This window comes from Macaca thibetana, chromosome 14, assembly GCF_024542745.1.
Source record: "Macaca thibetana thibetana isolate TM-01 chromosome 14, ASM2454274v1, whole genome shotgun sequence".
Taxonomy (NCBI): Eukaryota; Metazoa; Chordata; class Mammalia; order Primates; family Cercopithecidae; genus Macaca; species Macaca thibetana.
In genome coordinates this window covers 18,566,372-18,584,772 of record NC_065591.1, presented here as the reverse complement: position 1 = coordinate 18,584,772, position 18,401 = coordinate 18,566,372, and the positions used below count along the sequence as shown (strand labels likewise).

The window sequence follows — 18,401 nt, the reverse complement described above, 5'->3', positions numbered from 1 at the left end:
TGCGTATATGGGCGGCTGACAGTAATTCTTCGACACCGGGAAACAATGGATTCAAAAGAATTCTTCATCTCAGATTCCTCTAAAACCAAATCTTCAACAATGGGAGTCCAAAGAAACCTGGACCGTCGTGAAGCGACTGCCCCCGGAACTTGAGTGGCCAGCTCCACTTTGAGACACGGAGACTGTTTGTGTGACACCTCCTCCAGCTCCCGTCCCCTTTCCGCCGCGTGGGTGCCATGGCAACGGAGAGAGACTGCAACCTGGGTTCCGGAAGTCTGAGAGCTGGAGCTTTGAAGCCACCCCGGTCAAAGGATGCTGAGTCCGGAGCGCCTAGCCCTACCGGACTACGAGTATCTGGGTAGGAACCCCCCTTCAACTTTGGGGAGGGAAAGACGTGCAGACGAATTAGGCCGGGGTCTGGGAGGAGGCGGGGGCGGGGGCCGGGTCTGAGTGAGATCGGGTCCGGGTGGTGTGGGGAGGGGCGGAGAGGCGGGGGTTCTAGGGCCTGAACCTGTAAGGCCGAGTAGGAAGGAGAAAAGCACCTGGGAAGTAAAGAATTGTTTGAAGTGTAGGGGCTGGAACTCAGGCAATGTGGATTGTGTTCAAAGTGGGTCAGGTTGGAGTTGAGGATTTGGGGCCCTGTTGGGGTATTATTGACCTGCTGTTAGTGGAGTAAGAATAACCTTGGAACTTCAAGTGCCAGATCAGTCATTCCGTGAGTAACTGTCTTACCATTGCGGCGACAGCGAACATTTCGAGCTTTTCTTTTTCATTAGGCACTGTGCTAAGCATTTTACATGCATTATTCTTCATTTGAATTTCTCAACTGCCCTAGGAGGAATTACCGTGTTTTCTTCCAGTTTTGCAGGTGGAGAAACTGGGGCTGAAGAGATAACTTGTGTAAGTTAGGCCACACAACTAGAAAATGGTAGCACTAGGATCAGAACCGGATTTGCCCACTCCAACAGAACTTGAGATATTGACTTAGCTCTTGAGCTAAGACTGTATATGTAGTACTTTCTTGAGCATCTTTAGTGTGTAAGGCATTTAATGAATGAAAAAAAGCACACATACACATGGATATGTACACACACACATATGCACACAATACACTTTTTTTTTTTTTTTTTTTTTGAGAAGGAGTCTGACTCTGCCGCCCAGGCTGGCGTGCAGTGGCGCTATCTCGGCCCACTGCAAGCTCCGCCTCCGGGGTTCACGCCATTCTCCTGCCTCAGCCTCCCAAGTAGCTGGGACTACAGGCGCCCGCCACCTCGCCCCGCTAATTTTTTGTGTGTTTAGTAGAGATGGGGTTTCACCGTGTTAGCCAGGATGGTCTCAATCTCCTGACCTCGTGATCCGCCCGCCTCAGGCCTCCCAAAGTGCTGGGATTACAGGAGTGAGCCACCGCACGTGCGAGAAGTTTTAAGTTTACAGAAAATTGAGCAGATAGTACAGCGAGTTCCCATATATCTTGGGTCTCCCTCACTCACAGTTTCCCCTATTATTTATGTCTTGCATTAGTGTGGTACATTTGTTACACTGGATAAACTAATATGGACGTATTATTATTGCATATAATATATAATAATTAGGGTTACTTCTTTGTGTCGTTCAGTTCTGTGGGTTTTGATAAATGCGTAATGTCATGTATTCACCATTCCATTATACAGAATAGTTTCACTGTCCTAAAAAATCCTCTGTGCTCCACCTATTGATCCTTCTCCCTCCCCCTGCAGCCCTTGCCAACCACTGATCTTATTGTCTCTAAAGTTTTGCCTTTTCCAGAATATCATGTAGTTGGAGTCATACAGTGTGTAAATTTTTCAGATGGGCTTCTTTAACTTAGCAGTAAGCATTTAAGTTTCCTCTATGTCTTTCTGTGGCATGATAGCTCATTTCTTTTTATTGCTGAATAATAATTCCATTGTATAGATGTACCATGCACATCTTTTTTTTTTCTTCTTCTTTTTTTTTTTTTTTGAGACAGTGTCTTGCACTGTCACTCAGGCTGGAGTGCAGTGGCACTATTACGGCTCACTGCAGCCTCGACCTCTGGTCTCACGTGATCTTCCTACCTCAGCCTCCCAAGTAGCTAGGACTACAGGCACATGCCACTATCCCTGGTTAATTTTTTAATTTTTTGTAGAGAAAGAGTCTCACTATGTTGTCCAGGTTGGTCTTGAACTCCAGGGCTCAAGCAAGCCTCTTATTGTGGCCTTCCAAAGTGCTGAGATTACAGGTGTGAGTCACTGCACCTGGCTTACATCTCTTTTTTTTTTTTTTTTTTTTTTTGGAGATGGAGTTTCACTCTTGTTGCCTAGGCTGGAGTGCAGTGACGCGATCTGGGCTCACTACAACCTCCGCCTCCCAGGTTCAAGTGATTCTCCTGCCTCAGCCTACCTAGTACCTGGGATTACAGGCATGCGCCACCACGCCTGGCTCATTTTATATTTTTAGTAGTGACGGGTTTCTCCATGTTGGTCAGGCTGGTCTTGAACTCCTGACCTCAGGCGATCCACCCACTTCGGCCTTCCAAACTGCTGGGATTACAGGGGTGAGCCACTGCGCCCGACCAACATCTTTTTAAATGAAAAACAACTCTGTTTTAAATTTTGTCTAATTTATTTTAAAAATTAATTTTAAAATATTTTTTAAGGTTGGTAATATGGAAACTTGATTCAAAATATTTTTTAGGCCAGGCAAGAATAAATTCCACAAAGTGGAATTGGTGGATCAAGGGCATATGCATTGAAGTATTGATAGATATTGCCAGATTGCCCTTCATAAGTGTTATACCATTTTGCCACCAGCAATGAAAGAGAATGCCTGTTTCCCCACCGTCCTGACAACAAAATACATCAAACTTGCATTTTTTTCAATCTAAGTGACAAATAGTCTCAGAGTAGATTTAATGTGTATTGTTAAATGAAGTCGAGTGTCTTTTTACCAAGTTTAAGGGCTGCTGGTCTTTGAAAGCTATATATACACAAAAATATACATGAACATATATATATACATTATATATATATATGCACACACACATAGAGAGAGCTTAAGACAGTGACCACATCCATTAATCAGCTAAAAGGGGATACTGATATCACAGATAATTTTTTATTTAATGAATAACAATATCAATGTCAAGCAATGCCTAGACTTTTTCCAAAGATTTTATGTATTTTATTTACCCAGTACTCAATGAATATATGAAATATTTGAAAAGCCTAGTTCATTGTTCAATTCCTTGGGTGTTTGCTGTTTGAATTTTATGTCCCAAAGACTTGGCATATTTGGCATATTGGTGCTTTGGTGAATAGAAGTTGTTGGTCTCTTCATAAATGGCTTTTTCAGGAAGATCAATTCAGTGGTAGTGTTGAGAATGAATCTACAAACAGAATCAGAGTCTCAGGCTGGTTGAAGAAGCTTCAACGTTTGTGAAGTCCAACCAACCACCTAATACTTGAATCCTATACAAATGCTTCTTCATGCTTTGTTTCATATTTAAGTGTCTTAATTCCTTGTCCTAACCACTGACTAGACATTCATACTGCCCTCAGCATGGTCACACCACTCACTGGCTTCTCCTGGTTCATCAAACCGTATCACTCTGCTGAAATGCGTTTGTCTTTAGTTGAGAACTATCCCTGCCTATTACAATTTGGTCTGTCTTAGAAGCATGCTGCTTTGACCTATTCACCCTCAATCTTTTTTTTCGAGACAGAGTCTCGCTCTGTCACCTAGGCTGGAGTGCAATGGCATGATCTCAGCTCACTGCAACCTCTGCCTCCAGGGTTCAAGTGATTCTCATGCCTCAGCCTCCCAAGTAGCTGGGATTACAGGCGCCTGCCACCATGCCCAGCTAATTTTTATATTTTTAGTAGAGACAGAGTTTTACCAGGTTTGCCAGGCTGGTCTTGAACTCCTGACCTCAGGTTATCCACCCACCTCGGCCTCCCAAAGCACTGGGATTACAGGCGTGAGCCACCGTGCCCGGCCAACCTATTCACCCTCAATCTAATGACCGCTTAAAATCACTCCCTAGAGAATAGATTGATAGATTAATAAAATATTTCCTGATTTAAAATTTTAAATACCTGTGGTTTTTCAATTTGTTTTTGTTTTATAAATTATAAAGTTACTTGCATGTGTAGGCCTAAAGAAGGCTATACTTACAGAGAAACAAAACTGCAGACTGGAAAGCCCTAGGCATTCAGTGAAACCCAAAAGTTAAAGTTGAGTTCCCCTTGGTTAGTGTATCTGGAGACCTCTCTTTAGGATTATGGTGTAATTACAGGGATACCTATCCAATGAATATCTAGAGATATCCCTTTCTCCCTGCTAGCTAGGGATTATATTTACCTTTCTGACTATTAGTAAAGAAATCAATCTTTTATCATGTTGGGTAAACTGATCCTTTCCCCACTGACTTTGTAGATTAGGAACCTGTAATCATGGCCTTGCATGGCTTAAGATCTTAAGATCATCACTAAAGAATAGCTTAATTATGTTCATGTCTGCAGTCATCAGAATGTAGTGATAAAAACTGTGTTAATGCCCAGGCCTGAAGAGAGAAAGGAGAGTCTGGTAAGGAGATGAAATAAGTATAGACCCTTTGTGTAGGACCCGCAGAAGATTTCCAGCCTTATGAAACCTACTTAGTGGAAGCTTCTGCCAGAGGCTGGAGGTGTGTCTGTGTATCTGGTTGGGTGTGGCTAGCTCTCTAGAGCCAAAGGGCAGCCTGTTCTGGTCCCAGGTTTGCCAAACCTACCACCTACATGCGACCTGAGTTTTTCACTCCACCTAATTTGGTAAGGTGCATGCTTTCACTCACGCTCCAAGTTGCCTCTTCTTTTCCATGGAACCTGCTTATTCTCACTATGGCTGATAGTGGGTTAGCATAATAGATAACTCTAGAAATCAAAGATGGCCTTTCTCCTTTGGGGACTAGACATTTAGAAGAATTACAATAAATTGGGTAGTTTTTTTTTAAGCTATAGTTTTTGAACTCTTCCTATATGCCTGGCACTGTGGTTTGTCTCATTTAATTTTCACAACTACCATATGAAGTGAGTACTCTTACTAGTCCCAATTAGTAGTTATTAATATCATCTTGTCATTCTATAAAGAAGGAAGCTGAGGCTTAGAAAGGCTAATTGATTTGCACAAGGTCACACAGGCAATGATGCCTAGTAAAGCAGGGGTTCAAACCCAGGTTTGTCAGATTCCACAGCTTGTGTTTTCTCCTCTTCACTAAAAAGATAAAAACAAACCAAAAAAACCCTATTGGTTCAAAGGGCAGTAATTCTTGCTTCCTTATTAAGGATGGGGCTCTTGCAAATAAGTTTCTTGGGAACAAGAATTGTATTTTACTTATCATTGTCGACCTTCTGTCATTGTCTACCTTTTATCATTATCTACCTTCTATCACTGTATACTCTCCCACACTTAGTTCATACATATATGTGAAATGGAATATGAATAATCTGACCTTAGGGTACCCCAAACATGAGTAGCTAACAAAAGCAACCAGACTTATTAAGAACTTACTCTGTACCAGGTACCATTTTAAATGCTTTACATATATTGATGCATATGAAGATAGTTTCAGTTGTTATCTCCATTCGGCAGATGAGGAAATGACACACAAAGATACCAAATAACAAGTCAGTAAGTGGTGGATCTAGAATTCTAACCCAGCAGTCTAATTCAAGTCCACGTGGTTAAACTCTATGCTATAAATACTTTGAGCAACTCCCAAAGTGAGGCTCCAACTATTGTGTAGACCTATATGTGGATCCTGGAGTAAGGTCAAGTGATTCCAGTGTCTTCATTTAACATTTCTGCCATGAGGAGGCATCCGAGGAATGAGGATGGATCAGAGAATGGTAAAATTCCAATTTCTTCTTGCCACTGGACTCATCTCTCAGAGGCAGGCAATGAGGAAGATAACTTCTACCATTTGGGAGAATTTTATTGACAATCATCTTTGTACTTTGGGTAGCTGTATGACCTAGAAGAAATTACTTAACCTTTCTGTGCCTTAGTTTCCACATCTTCAAAATGTGGGTAATAATAGTACTGTCGTGGTGGCTCACGCCTATATTCCCAGCACTGTGGGAGGCCAAGGAGGGAGGATTGCTTGAGCCCAGGAGTTTGAGACCTACGGGACATAGTGAGACTTTGTCTCTACTAAAAATTAAAAAAAAAAAAAATTAGCTGGGTGTGACAGCATGCACCTGTAGTCCTAGTTACTCAGGAGGCAGAGGTGGGAGGATGCCTTGAGCCTGGAGGTCAAGGCTGCAATGAGCTGTTTTCATGCCACTGCACTCCAGCCTTGGTGACAAAGTGAGACCCTTTCTCAAAAAATTTAAAAAAGGCCAGGCACAGTGGCTCATGCCTATAATCCCAGCACTTTGGGAGGCCGAGGCGGGTGGGTCACCTGAGGTCAGGAGTTCAAGACCAGCCTAGCCAAAATGGTGAAACCCCGTCTCTACTAAAAATGCAAAAATTAGCAGGGCGTTGGGGGTGTGTGCCTGTAGTCCCAGCTACTCAGGAGGCTGAGACATGAGAATTGCTTGAACCTGGGAGGAGGAGGCTGCAGTGAGCTGAGATCTCACCACTGCACTCTAGCCTGGGTGACAGAGTCCTGAGACTCCGTCTCAAAAAAAAAAAAAAAAAAAAAATTGTACTTACCTCATATATGAAAGCATTTATCCTGTTAGAGCACCTGTGTAGGTGCTCAATAAATATTAACTGCTAGTGTTATTACCGTATTTTTGTGCAAATATGTAAACATCTGGTGGCAATCACGAATGCGTGCCTCTCAGATCTCCTACTGTGGGGAGGGAAGGGTAATTGACTCCTGACCCCAGCTCTGAATCTAACATCTTGTTCACACTGAGGTCACACTTTCCACAGACTGCTCCTAGTCAATGACTGGGCAGGACAGACCCACTTCTATGAGATGTTTTACTCCTCTGGTGGGTGACTTTGGCTTAAAGACTCACTGCACACTGCTAAGTCCCTCATTCTCCCTTCTCCCTCCTTTACTAGGGTCACACCTGCATTTGATCTCTTAGCTCTCCTAGACTCCTCCGGCTTCCTTCCCATTTTCTGTCATGGGCGTTTCCCCCAGTACATCTCTCACATGTCTGATCCTGTTTTGGTGTCTGCTTCTCACAGTATCTGAGCTAAGACAACATCTAACAGTTACTGATATAGTCTCTTCCAGCCATGAGATTAACACAATTTCTTTAGGCCTTGGCAAAGGTTCTGACATAGGACCCCTTCTATGTGGAAGATAAGTGTTGCTAATCTTAATTTTTTTTGTATTTGCTGATACCAAAGCATGTGATATTTACTTGTCTGACTGCCAGACACATTTTATTTTTTGATTGTGAATGAATCCTGATAAACTTATTTTTATTTGAATATAACTAATGAGCCTTCCAAACCCAATTCTATGCTAGGAAATACTGCTGTTTACAGTAAGTTAGCAGAAATTCTCTTAGGGCCTTAAAGTGTTTGGTTGCTGCAGAAAGGAAATGAAATAAAATAGGTGTTACACTGACTCCCTAAATCTTTGGAAACTAGGTTTATAATACATAAAACTGGTCACTTTGAAATGTTTATGGGCCAGGTGCGATAGCTCATGCCTGTAATCCCAGCATTTTGGGAGGCCGAAGTGGGCGGATCACTTGAGGTCAGGAGTTTGAGACCAGCTTGGCCAACATGGCAAAACCCTGTCTCTACTAAAAATATGAAAAATAGCTGGGCTCAATAGCTGGTGCGCACCTGGAGTCCCAGCTACTTGGGAGGCTGAGGCAAGAGAATCGTGTGAACCCGGGAGGCAGAGGTTGCAGTGAGCCGAGATCACGCCAGTGTACTCCAGCCTGGGCGACAGAGCAAGAATCTGTCTCAAAATGATAATAAATAAATACATAAAATAATTGTGAACATGTTCACGAAGTCACCTCTTTCTTTCCTTTTTCCTCCCCCTACCCTTCTCCTTCCTTTTCTTCCTCCCTGAATACCTTCTGTATATAAAGCCAGGCATGAATATATGAATATAAAGCATCCCTCCCCACAGGAAACTTACACAATAGATGGGACATATTCATAAATGACCATAACATAAAAGGACAGTGTAATAAGTAGAGAGTATGTGAGCTATCTGGTTCTAGAGCCAGCAGCTATCTTGGCCTTTTACCAGTTTGGTCAGCAGCTTCTCAGTCATCGAAGGGACAGTAGTTCCCTTGGTAGCCTAGTTCTGGAATGGGCCTTTTGGGAGTTGTTCCTGGAAGGTCAATCTAGATTATTTTCCTTTTCCAAAGATTCTGTAACCTATTTAATACATATAATAAATAAACATCTTTTTGTTGGAGGGAAAAAAGCAAGTAAGTTCTAAGGCATTTTGTTCCCAACCCTTGCCTACCCCCATTTCTCCAAAGTAAATTGCAGAGAGATTTCAATGTTATTTTGGGGTTTTAAGATAGCTTTAAAATTTTTGACTTTGTTTATTATAATTATATTCAAGTAATGTTAAAATCTTTATTCCAAATGCTATTCAGAAGTTGGGGATCACTTTTATTTGCACAAATGCAATATATGCTAAATGAATAATTCTAGGAGGCTGAGTAGATAAATTGAAGTTTTAAAAATAACAGTAGAGCAGAAGAGACATGATCCATTTTCCTATTTCTGGTTCATCATCCTATTTATGTCCTTCATAGCACTTGTTTATCTACTTGTATACTTGGTTATTATCTGTTTCTTTTTTTTTTTTTTTTTTTTTTTTTTTGAGACGGAGTCTCGCTGTGTCACCCAGGCTGGGGTGCAATGGCACGATCTCGGCTCACTGCAACCTCCACCTCCCAGGTTCAAGCAATTCTCCTGTCTCAGCCTCCCTAGTAGCTGGGATTACAGGCGTGTGCCATCATGCTCGGCTAATTTTTTGTATTTTAGTAGAGACAGGGTTTCAGCATGTTGCCCAGGCTGGTTTTGAACTCCTGAGCTCAAGCAATCCACCTGCCTCGGCCTCCCAAAGTGGTAGGATTACAGGCGTGAGCCACGGCACCCGGCTGTCTGTTTTTTATTAGAATGTGAGCCATGAGGGCAGGCTTTTTCTCTCTAAAATCTAGCACAATGCTTGGCCCAAGTGAAGTGCTCAATTGCTGAATGAATGGTGTACTTTAAGTAACAGAATAAACTTTAAAATAAATGGGAGAAAGGAATCCAGTTCAACAAATAGTTACTGAATTCCTAACATGTGAGAGAAACTATGCTTTTCCCCTCTTCCATGAATCAAAAAGGATGACTGATTAAATCTGCTGTGGATCTTTTCGGTTTTAATTCTGATTATACCTAAGGTTAATTTCTTGGTTGATACCATAGTTTCTGTGTTTGGGTTACATAACACTAAAATTTAATCCATTTTGTAAAAGCAGTATTTTAAAAAGGAAGGAGATTTTCTACAATTTTGGAGCATCTCAATGAGATCCTGTCCTTTAGTTGGACAGAGTGATATGCTTTGATTAAGACTGGAATTACCCTTGTAAACTAATCCCTGGGTCCTCTTTCTGTGCTGGGATCACCCTTACACTACTTCCCTAGGGGCCTTAGGAAATAGCTCATTCTATGATTGGAATTTCAAGTCAAAACACATTTATCTGAGCAGAATTTTAATGATTTATCAAAGAGAGAAGGGATTTTCCCAAACACATCTGAACTTACCAAATTACTGATCCCACTAGCTATGTTTTTTCTTAAGCACCTTTCTTTAAACAAAGCAATTACTGCTGAAATCATCAAATGTATTTTTTTTCATGGAAAGCTTTTGACTAAGTTTTGTTTGATTAGCAGGAACCTAGTAAAAGTAAATATTGTTTGAGACGGCACTTTCAGAGCCTGTTCTTTTTCTTCATTCAATTAGCTTTTGAAGTACTGTTCTTTGGAGAAAGTAAGAGCCTTTTTTCTAGCTGTCCTATTGTGTAACTCAATGTCTCCTTAACACTATTATCTAGCCCTGAGATTACAGGTAATTGTGATAAAACACAAGCTTCAGTTTCTGTAATCTCAGACAGAAATCTGCTTGTGCCCCACGACTTCATATCAGGTGTTTTTTAAATTCAGACTTCTCTCACCTGGGGCAGTCCCACTGGCCCAAAGTAAACAGAGGCATCTGGCAGGGATAGAGCTGCATTAGGGCCCATTGCCACTTTTTTTCCCCTCCTTTAAATTAATGTGGCAGAACTCCTCCTGTGGCCAACTTACAAAGACCTGTTCTAAATGGGAAAATTCTATATTTTAAAATAGGCATGTTTGAAACAATATCACTTTTGAATGTAAGATATATGAAAGGCCACATGTCTTCGGCTTTGCTTGTCAAATGGAGAGGCTGCCAGAACCGGTCGGCTCTATGGTTCTCATGCCCCAAAGTCCTGCAAATTGACACATAAGTAGGCAACACACAAAGAAGTTCAGCCCATGAGAAAGTGAGTTTGGGCACTTGGGCTGGCCTCCTTTCTCTCTGTGTGGAGTTCTTTCCAGCTTTGCCTCTTCTGTCCCATCTTAGTTTTTCAGAAAGGAGAGATTAAATGTGTCTGGTATTTCAGCATGTTAACTGCTTGGGCAACATGAATCTAGCACTCAGGCCACTGTTCAGCCTGTCATATGGAAGGAATTGCCTTTCAGAGGAGATTATAATTGTGTATGTAGCCACACAAATGCACATTCTGCCTGGAGGAAAATGGACAGAAGAGGATGCCTTATGCTGCCACTCAGGTCTCTTTGTGGAAGGCTGCATAAGAAGCGCTTACATGGCATTGTCCCCTCTTTTGGGCTTAATGAGTCATCTTTTTGTGTGATGGCTACTTAAAAAAAAAAAAAAAAAAAAAAGGAAAGAAGAAATGTACTCTTCCCCAATTGAGCTGCTTTTATTGGCCCTGCTGCTTTGTCTAAGAGTTTTGTACATTCCTCATGACATCATTTACAATGCTAGTGCACAGACAGTAAACAAAACATAATTTAGCCCTTGGGCACCTATATGAAACTTAAGTAGTCCAATTTAAAGAAATGATAACAATAAACTTCATAAACAGTGAACACATGAGCTTAAACAGCAAGCATGACTCCAGTCCTTTTTGGAATGCGATGCATTGAAAGATGGCTATAGAGAAAACTAGAAGCTCCACATGTCAGTTATGTGCAGTTAAGCCTTGAGTCCATGGTCTAGTGTTAATCTCAAGCAGTACATTCTAGTTAGTGGATAAAATACAGGCTATCATGTGAAGTCATTAAGCTCCTTGAGCCACAGAATTTCACCTATAAAAGTGGAAAAGGTAATATTGCCCCCTACCTCACAGGAATGAAAAGATGATTGAAAAGACAAACTTGTGGAGTTCTTTATAGGGAAGGTATTTTGTAAATAGAAAACACTGTTATTATTCTCCTTGATCAAATTTCCCCAACAAATGGAGTTGATAAAAGCTACCTCACAGAGGGTTGAGAGGATGAATTAATTAATATATGTCAGTATCTTAAGAGTAAACTATTTAATGAAACCTAAAATTGATTGTCTTTCTTGATAGTCTGTAAACCACCAGACCTGCTGTTTAGAAACATGATTGTCTTCTAAAGTCTCGTGTGTGCAGTCTTTGCCTTCCCTTCAAGGGTTGGCATGGTAAAGAATCGTGAATGTACAGGCAAAAGATAGGTTAAATCTTCAGGGAGAACAGCCTTGCCTTTTTTCTTTTCAAGGTTATATTTACAAATAGCCTTTGGAGTCTTGCTAATCTTCATTACTATGCCTGAACATAGGGACTGTTTTGACCTTTGTTCTTCCAGTAAATATTTATTTTTGATATCGTATTTCTAAATGAGAAACACACTTAGAAGGAAAAGAAGTGGTTGAATTTGTCTCACATTATAAATTTTTTCTTATCTTTCCTGGGATGGTAAGATAAAATAATTTTTTTTTTTTTTGAGACAGAGTTTTGCTCCATCACCCAGGCTGGAGTGCAATGGCGCAGTCTCAGCTCACTGCAACCTCTGCCTCCTGGGTTCATGCAATTCTCATGCCTCAGCCTCCTGAGTAGCTGGAATTACAGGTGCTTGCCACCATGCCTGGCTAATTTTTGTATTTTTAGTAGAGATGGGGGTTTTGCCATGTTAGCCAGGCTGGTCTCAAACTCCTGATCTCACGTGATCCACCTGCCTCGGCCTCCCCAAATGCTGGGATTACAAGCATGAGCCATCGTGCCCGGCCCGAAAATAGCTATTATTGAAGGACCTGACATCAGGCTCTTCAACTGGAAAGTTCTCAAACTTAGCCAAGTAATTAAAAACAGCTTTGGTTGTTCAGAATTTAATCTTTTGTTTTCAATTACAGTTAGTAGTATTTGGGTAACTTCATTTCCCAGATTTCATTTGCTATTAGGTGACACAAAAAGGGGAAAGACTTTTCCTTTTTTTTTTTTTTTTAAGATGGAGTCTCGCTCTATTGCCCAGGCTGGAGTGCAGTGGCGCGATCTCGGCTCACTGCAAGCTCCACCTCCCGAGTTCACATCATTCTCCTGCCTCAGCCTCCCGAGTAACTGGGACTACACCTCGCCCCGCTGATTTTTTTGTATTTTTAGTAGAGACGGGGTTTCACTGTGTTAGCCAGGGTGGTCTTGATCTCTTGACCTCGTGATCTGCCGTGATCTGCCCGCCTTGGCCTCCCAAAGTGCTGGGATTACAGGCGTGAGCCACCATGCCTGGCCTAAAGACTTTTTCTTTTAAATTCTAATCCCTTAGGCAGGGATCATGTCTCATATATATATTTTTTAATACAGAGATAATATTTCAACTTCTAAGTAGTACAGCTGCCTAAATACTGTCTTAAGTGGAAACTGTTTTCTTTCTTTTTTTTTTTTTTTGAGTTGAAGTCTTGCTTTGTTGCCTAGGCTGGAGTGCAATGGCGTGATCTCCGCTCACTGCAACCTCCGCCTTCCGGGTTCAAGCAGTTCTTCTGCCTCAGCCTCCGGAGTAGCTGGGATTACAGGTGCCCACCATCACAGCTGGCTAATTTTTGTATTTTTAGTAGAGACAGGGTTTCACCATATTGGCCAGGCTGGTCTCTTGGCCTGGCTGGTCTTGAACTCCTGACCTCATGATCCACCCACCTCGGCCTCCCAAAGTGCTAGGATTACAGGCATGAGCCACCACGCCTGGCCCGGAAACTGTTTTCAAATAGGTGTTCTTCATATGCCATCTAGAGTCATTCTCATATTCAGGAGGACTGAAGGAGACAGCAGTCTCGTTCAGTTCTCACAGCAGGTAGACATTAGGCTGATCCCACTTTTCTTTGAGGAAACTGGCATTTAAGTTATATAACTTGTCCAAGGTCACTGAGCTAGTATGTCTGGAGCTGAAGTTTGAATGAAGTTTATGTGACTCTAAAGCCAGTATTGTTAGCCACTTTCTTTCAGGTTTTGTAATTTCTAAGGGCCTTCTTTCCCATTCAGTTCAATAACAATTTAAGTGTCAGAACTTAAATTCAGTAGAAAATTCTACAGAATATATGATATATTCCTTAGACTCTTTTTTTTTTTTTTTTTTTTTTTTTGAGATAAAGTCTCACTCTGTCGTCTAGGCTGGAATGCAGTGGCATGATCACGGCTCACTGTAGCCTCGACCTCCTGAGCTCAGGTGATCCTCCCACCTCAGCCTCCCAGATAGCTCGGACTATAGGTGTGTGCCACCATGCCTAGCTAATTTTTAAATTCTTTGTTTACTATGTTGCCCAGGCTGGTCTCCAACTCCTGGGCTCAAGTGATCCACCCACCTTGGCCTCCCATGGTGCTGAGATTACAGGCATGAGCCACCATACCCTGCCAGATTGTTTTATTTTATTTATTTATTTTTTTTGAGACGGAGTCTCACGCTGTTGCCCAGGCTGGAGTGCAGTGGCGCGATCTCGGCTCACTGCAAGCTCCGCCTCCTGGGTTCACGCCATTCTCCTGCCTCAGCCTCCTGAGTAGCTAGGACTACAGGCGCCCGCCACCGCGCCCGGCTAATTTTTTGTATTTTTAGTAGAGACGGGGTTTCACTGTGGTCTCGATCTCCTGACCTTGTGATCCGCCCGCCTCGGCCTCCCAAAGTGCTGGGATTACAGGCTTGAGCCACCGCGCCCGGCTGGATTGTTTTAATATATAGAAGATAATTTAACATTTTCTTGGTGAGGTAGTGTCATTATTTTAGACCTAATTTATTATATTGTGCTAGAAATATGTTATAACATTTACCCATGAGGATGAATGTTATTTTTATTATGCATGAGAAGAAATGGGGGCTCAAAGAACTTATGTAAATTTTCCATTTATATAGACAGCAGTTAGTGAAGCTATGATTTGATTCTAATTCTTCTAATTTGAAATTAAGTGGTTTAGGTGCCATTCAGTGTTAGTTAAATTCTAATTTATAGCTATTAATTGATAAGAAGACATCTCCCTGCTCCCCCACCAGTACTTACCATTCCCTTCTCTCCAGACTAATGTTTCCTACTGAGTCAGTAAGCTGTTGAGGTCTACTGAGGTTTGGCACTTCAGGTGGTTTGGTGCTCCTAATCTCTCAAGGTATTAGGGTGAGGGCTGAGCTGGTGTTACAAAAACAAAACAAAACAAAAAACTCCACCACTTAACTCCCCCACCCTCCCAATGCAATGGCTCATACAAGAAAGCACTTTCTTTCTTTCTTATTTAATTCAAATCCAGGATGTGAAAGGCAGGGTCTGCTTTAGGAAGTCATCATTGGATTTCAGCTAGCAGAGCAGTCAATGAAACACATGGTTTCCAAGGCTGCCTCAACTGTAGCCATTTCTAGCCAGCAAAAGGGGAAGCAGTGAATCCAGGGCAAGGACTTTCTAGGCAAGTGAAGCCGAAGATGCAAACATCACTTGTGCTCATATTTCTTTTTTTTTTTTTTTTTTTTTGAGACGGAGTCTCGCTCTGTCACCCAGGCTGGAGTGCAGTGGCCGGATCTCAGCTCACTGCAAGCTCCGCCTCCCGGGTTCACGCCATTCTCCTGCCGCAGCCTCCCGAGTAGCTGGGACTACAGGCGCCCGCCACCTCGCCCGGCTAAGTTTTTGTATTTTTAGTAGAGACGGGGTTTCACTGTGTTACCCAGGATGGTCTCGATCTCCTGACCTCGTGATCCGCCCGTCTCGGCCTCCCAAAGTGCTGGGATTACAGGCTTGAGCCACCGCGCCCGGCCTGTGCTCATATTTCATAGGTGAGAACTTAATAAGGTCCCTGCTAACTGCCAATGAGGCAGGGAATTTGAATCTAATGGACAATCGTGTGCAAAAAGAATGGCAGCATATTTTTGGCGGGACACAAACAGGAAGCTGTCATACCTAGTATATGCGGTGGAGACATCTCCCCTACTCAAGGCAAGTTGTATTGTTAGTAGCGGCTTGCCCTTATTCACAGGTGAAGCACAGATGTGCTGGTCAGTATTTGGTTTTTCTCCTGTACCTCTGCCTCTTGAAGTACAAAGTTGTTGTTGTTGTTGTTGTTTTTTGAGACAGTGTCTCGCTCTGTCGCCCAGGCTGGAGTGTAGTGGCCCAATCACGGCTCACTGCAAGCTCCGCCTCCCGGGTTTACGCCATTCTCCTGCCTCAGCCTCCCGAGTAGCTGGGACTACAGGCGCCCGCCACCACGCCCGGCTAATTTTTTGTATTTTTTTAGTAGAGACGGGGTTTCACCGTGTTAGCCAGGATGATCTCGATCTCCTGACCTGTGATCCGCCCACTTTGGCCTCCCAAAGTGCTGGGATTACAGGCTTGAGCCACCGCGCCCGGCCCTAGTACAAAGTTATTTTATCCCTGGTCCCTGTCTCTGAGCTTAGTTGTTCCCTTTTTACAATGTTTATTATTTTCTTTCTTAACTTTATGTTGCGTGTCATTTCTCTGTGTCACTTCCTGTCCTTTGTAAACATTTCCAATAATCAGAATAATTCCTTTCTATACTCTAGTTAGTCGTTCACCTTAGAACATGTAATTTTAGAATTTTTAGTTCTTTATAATTGGTTTGTTGCTGGGCGTTGGAGGTAACTTTGCTGCTAAATAATTTTTTTTTCTATTACGAGTTAGAGACCCATTGTAGAAACCAAAATCTTGTTTCCGGAGAGCTAGTTTTACAATAAAGAAAGATATTTATCCTCCTAGACTGGAAAGTGATTGGTAAGAAATTTAGGAGGAGAGTAAGAAAAAGGCAGTGCCACAGACACTAGGGATGTGGAGGTGGAGAGTTTGAAGATGGAGGAAGTGTTCAATGATACCAGATGCCTCAGAGAGGTCAAAAAAGATAAGGCCTGCAAAACAGGTTGTTAGTGGCATTAAGGGAGGTTTCCATGGAGTAGTGTGGCAAGATGCCTGATTTTGCTGGATTGAAGAGTAAATGGGAGGGTGAAGGCATTGAGAATAGGCTAAATTCGTTTCAAGAAGTTTGACCAATTAGGGAAAGGAGGAGAGGGGGTGATAGCAAGAGGAGGAAGAGAGAGTTTATTGTTTTTAGTTTTTAGATGGGAGAAACTTGAGTATGTTTTTAGGCTGACGGGAAAGGAACCATTGTACAGGGAGAGAGGGAAGATCCAAGGGAAGGAAAGGATGATGAATACTTGATGGAACATTTTTAGAAGTGCGAGGAAATTTAGGATCAAAGGCAGAGGTGCAAGGCTATTTTGGAGGTGGGAGTCAGGACCATATTTATCCAGAAGGCACTGTTTGTGTAGTGCCTAACCTACAAACTGTTATGGGATCTTTGAAAATATTTGAGACCTAAAAAAAAAATTTATCAACCCTAAAGTGTGGGTAGATGTTTTATTATGTGTGTATAAAACAATATAATGTCAACTTTCATTATTACATGTAATATTGACAGATATTTTACCATATTTGAAAGCAATTCATAAGTAAGAATTTTCTCAATTAGGAAGAATTCCCAAGTAAGAAATCAGGTCTTAAGGTGGTCTTAAAACAGCTTCACATGGCATAATTGTATTTGAAGAACAAGGTAGGAAGTAAGGATGATGAAGGACATGGTTAAACTTAGAAATGGAACTAGAAGTTGGTGTTGTTTAGCTGATGACCTCTTCTTTGTCTGAATTAAGAATCAAGATTATCTTCTTAGAGTTAGGGAAGCAGAAGTAAAAGGCTTGAGGAGAGCAAAGAAAGTCTGTATTAGCTACGGGGGGAAAGAAGAAAGATAGCTCGGCTAGGGCCAAGTACAAGTAATCTGAGCTGCATTAAAGCATGTGAAGTAAGGCTGCATAAATCATTTTTAAAAAAGAAGTAACTAAGAATGCTAACAGGAGCAAAGTTGACTATGGAAATTGGTAAAAGAAAAAAATACAAAAGCATTACAAAATAATAATTAGAAGAAACAATTGAAAAACTCTTTTAGGAAAACATGATGTCACAAATAATGGATAAGAAGAGGGAGGATCCGGCTGGACACGGTGGCTCATGCCTGTAATCCTAGCACTTTGGGAGGCTGAGGCTGGTGGATCACTTGAGGTCAGGAGTTCGAGACCAACCTGGCCAACGTGGTGAAACCCCCATTTCTACTAAAAATACAAAAATTGGTTGGGTGTGGTGGCAGGTGCCTATAATTCCGGCTATCCAGGTCGCTGAAGCAGGAGAATCGCTTGAACTCCGGAGGCAGAGGTGGCAGTGAGCCAAGATCGCGCCACTGCACTCCAGCCTGGGCAACACAGTGAGACTCTGTCTTGAAAAAATAAAAAAAAATAAAAATGAAAAAGAAGAGGGAGAATCCAGAGAGTGCAAAATTCCTCTTCTTCCATTGAAGAAAGTCCAAAGAATTGCTAGATTTAAAGTTTTTGATGTTTATTTTTCTTAACTACAGAATTTTAAAAATCTAATGGGTCTATAAGAATTATAACAAAAAAAAGCAGTACCCCCTACACCACAACCTTCTCACCTCGAAGTCTCATTCCTCAGAGGAGGCCATTTTCAAATTTTTCACCATTAAAAACAATTTTTTTTTGCTGCATATTTTAAAATAACATGCTTAAATTGCTCTTCTTGATTTTTTCATTTTAGATATTACTTAATGACTTTGTATTATAGAAGATGAGGATTTAGGTCTCTTATACTACTCAATTTCCCTTCTTTCTAGTCTTCCAAAAAATTATTATAATTTTTGGTTAAATCAACATTCAGTGTTTATTATGACTATGAAAATTATACATATGTATATATGTATACATAGTATATATGTATATATACACATAGTATACAACATATATATGTAAAATATAGTATACTATGATTACATTTCTCCTTTTTGCACTTTTTTTCATTTTCCTGCAATTAATAATTACCTTTCCTTTTGTGCATG

The 18,401-nt window shown here is 41.6% G+C and overlaps 1 protein-coding gene across 3 annotated transcripts in view; it reads left to right on the top strand.

Moving 5' to 3' along the window:
* The first annotated feature begins 165 nt into the window (after nucleotides 1–165).
* CSTPP1 (centriolar satellite-associated tubulin polyglutamylase complex regulator 1) overlaps nucleotides 166–18,401 on the top strand; it is a 230,218-nt gene continuing 211,982 nt past the window's right edge. For 2 of the 3 annotated variants that reach the window (XM_050757635.1, XM_050757637.1), the window contains exon 1: nucleotides 215–358. In XM_050757635.1, the coding sequence (XP_050613592.1) occupies nucleotides 313–358 (46 nt within the window). In that variant the 5' untranslated portion in view covers nucleotides 215–312. Of the gene's footprint in view, nucleotides 359–18,401 lie in introns of all 3 variants that reach the window. The other variant, XM_050757634.1, reaches the window with a different exon arrangement.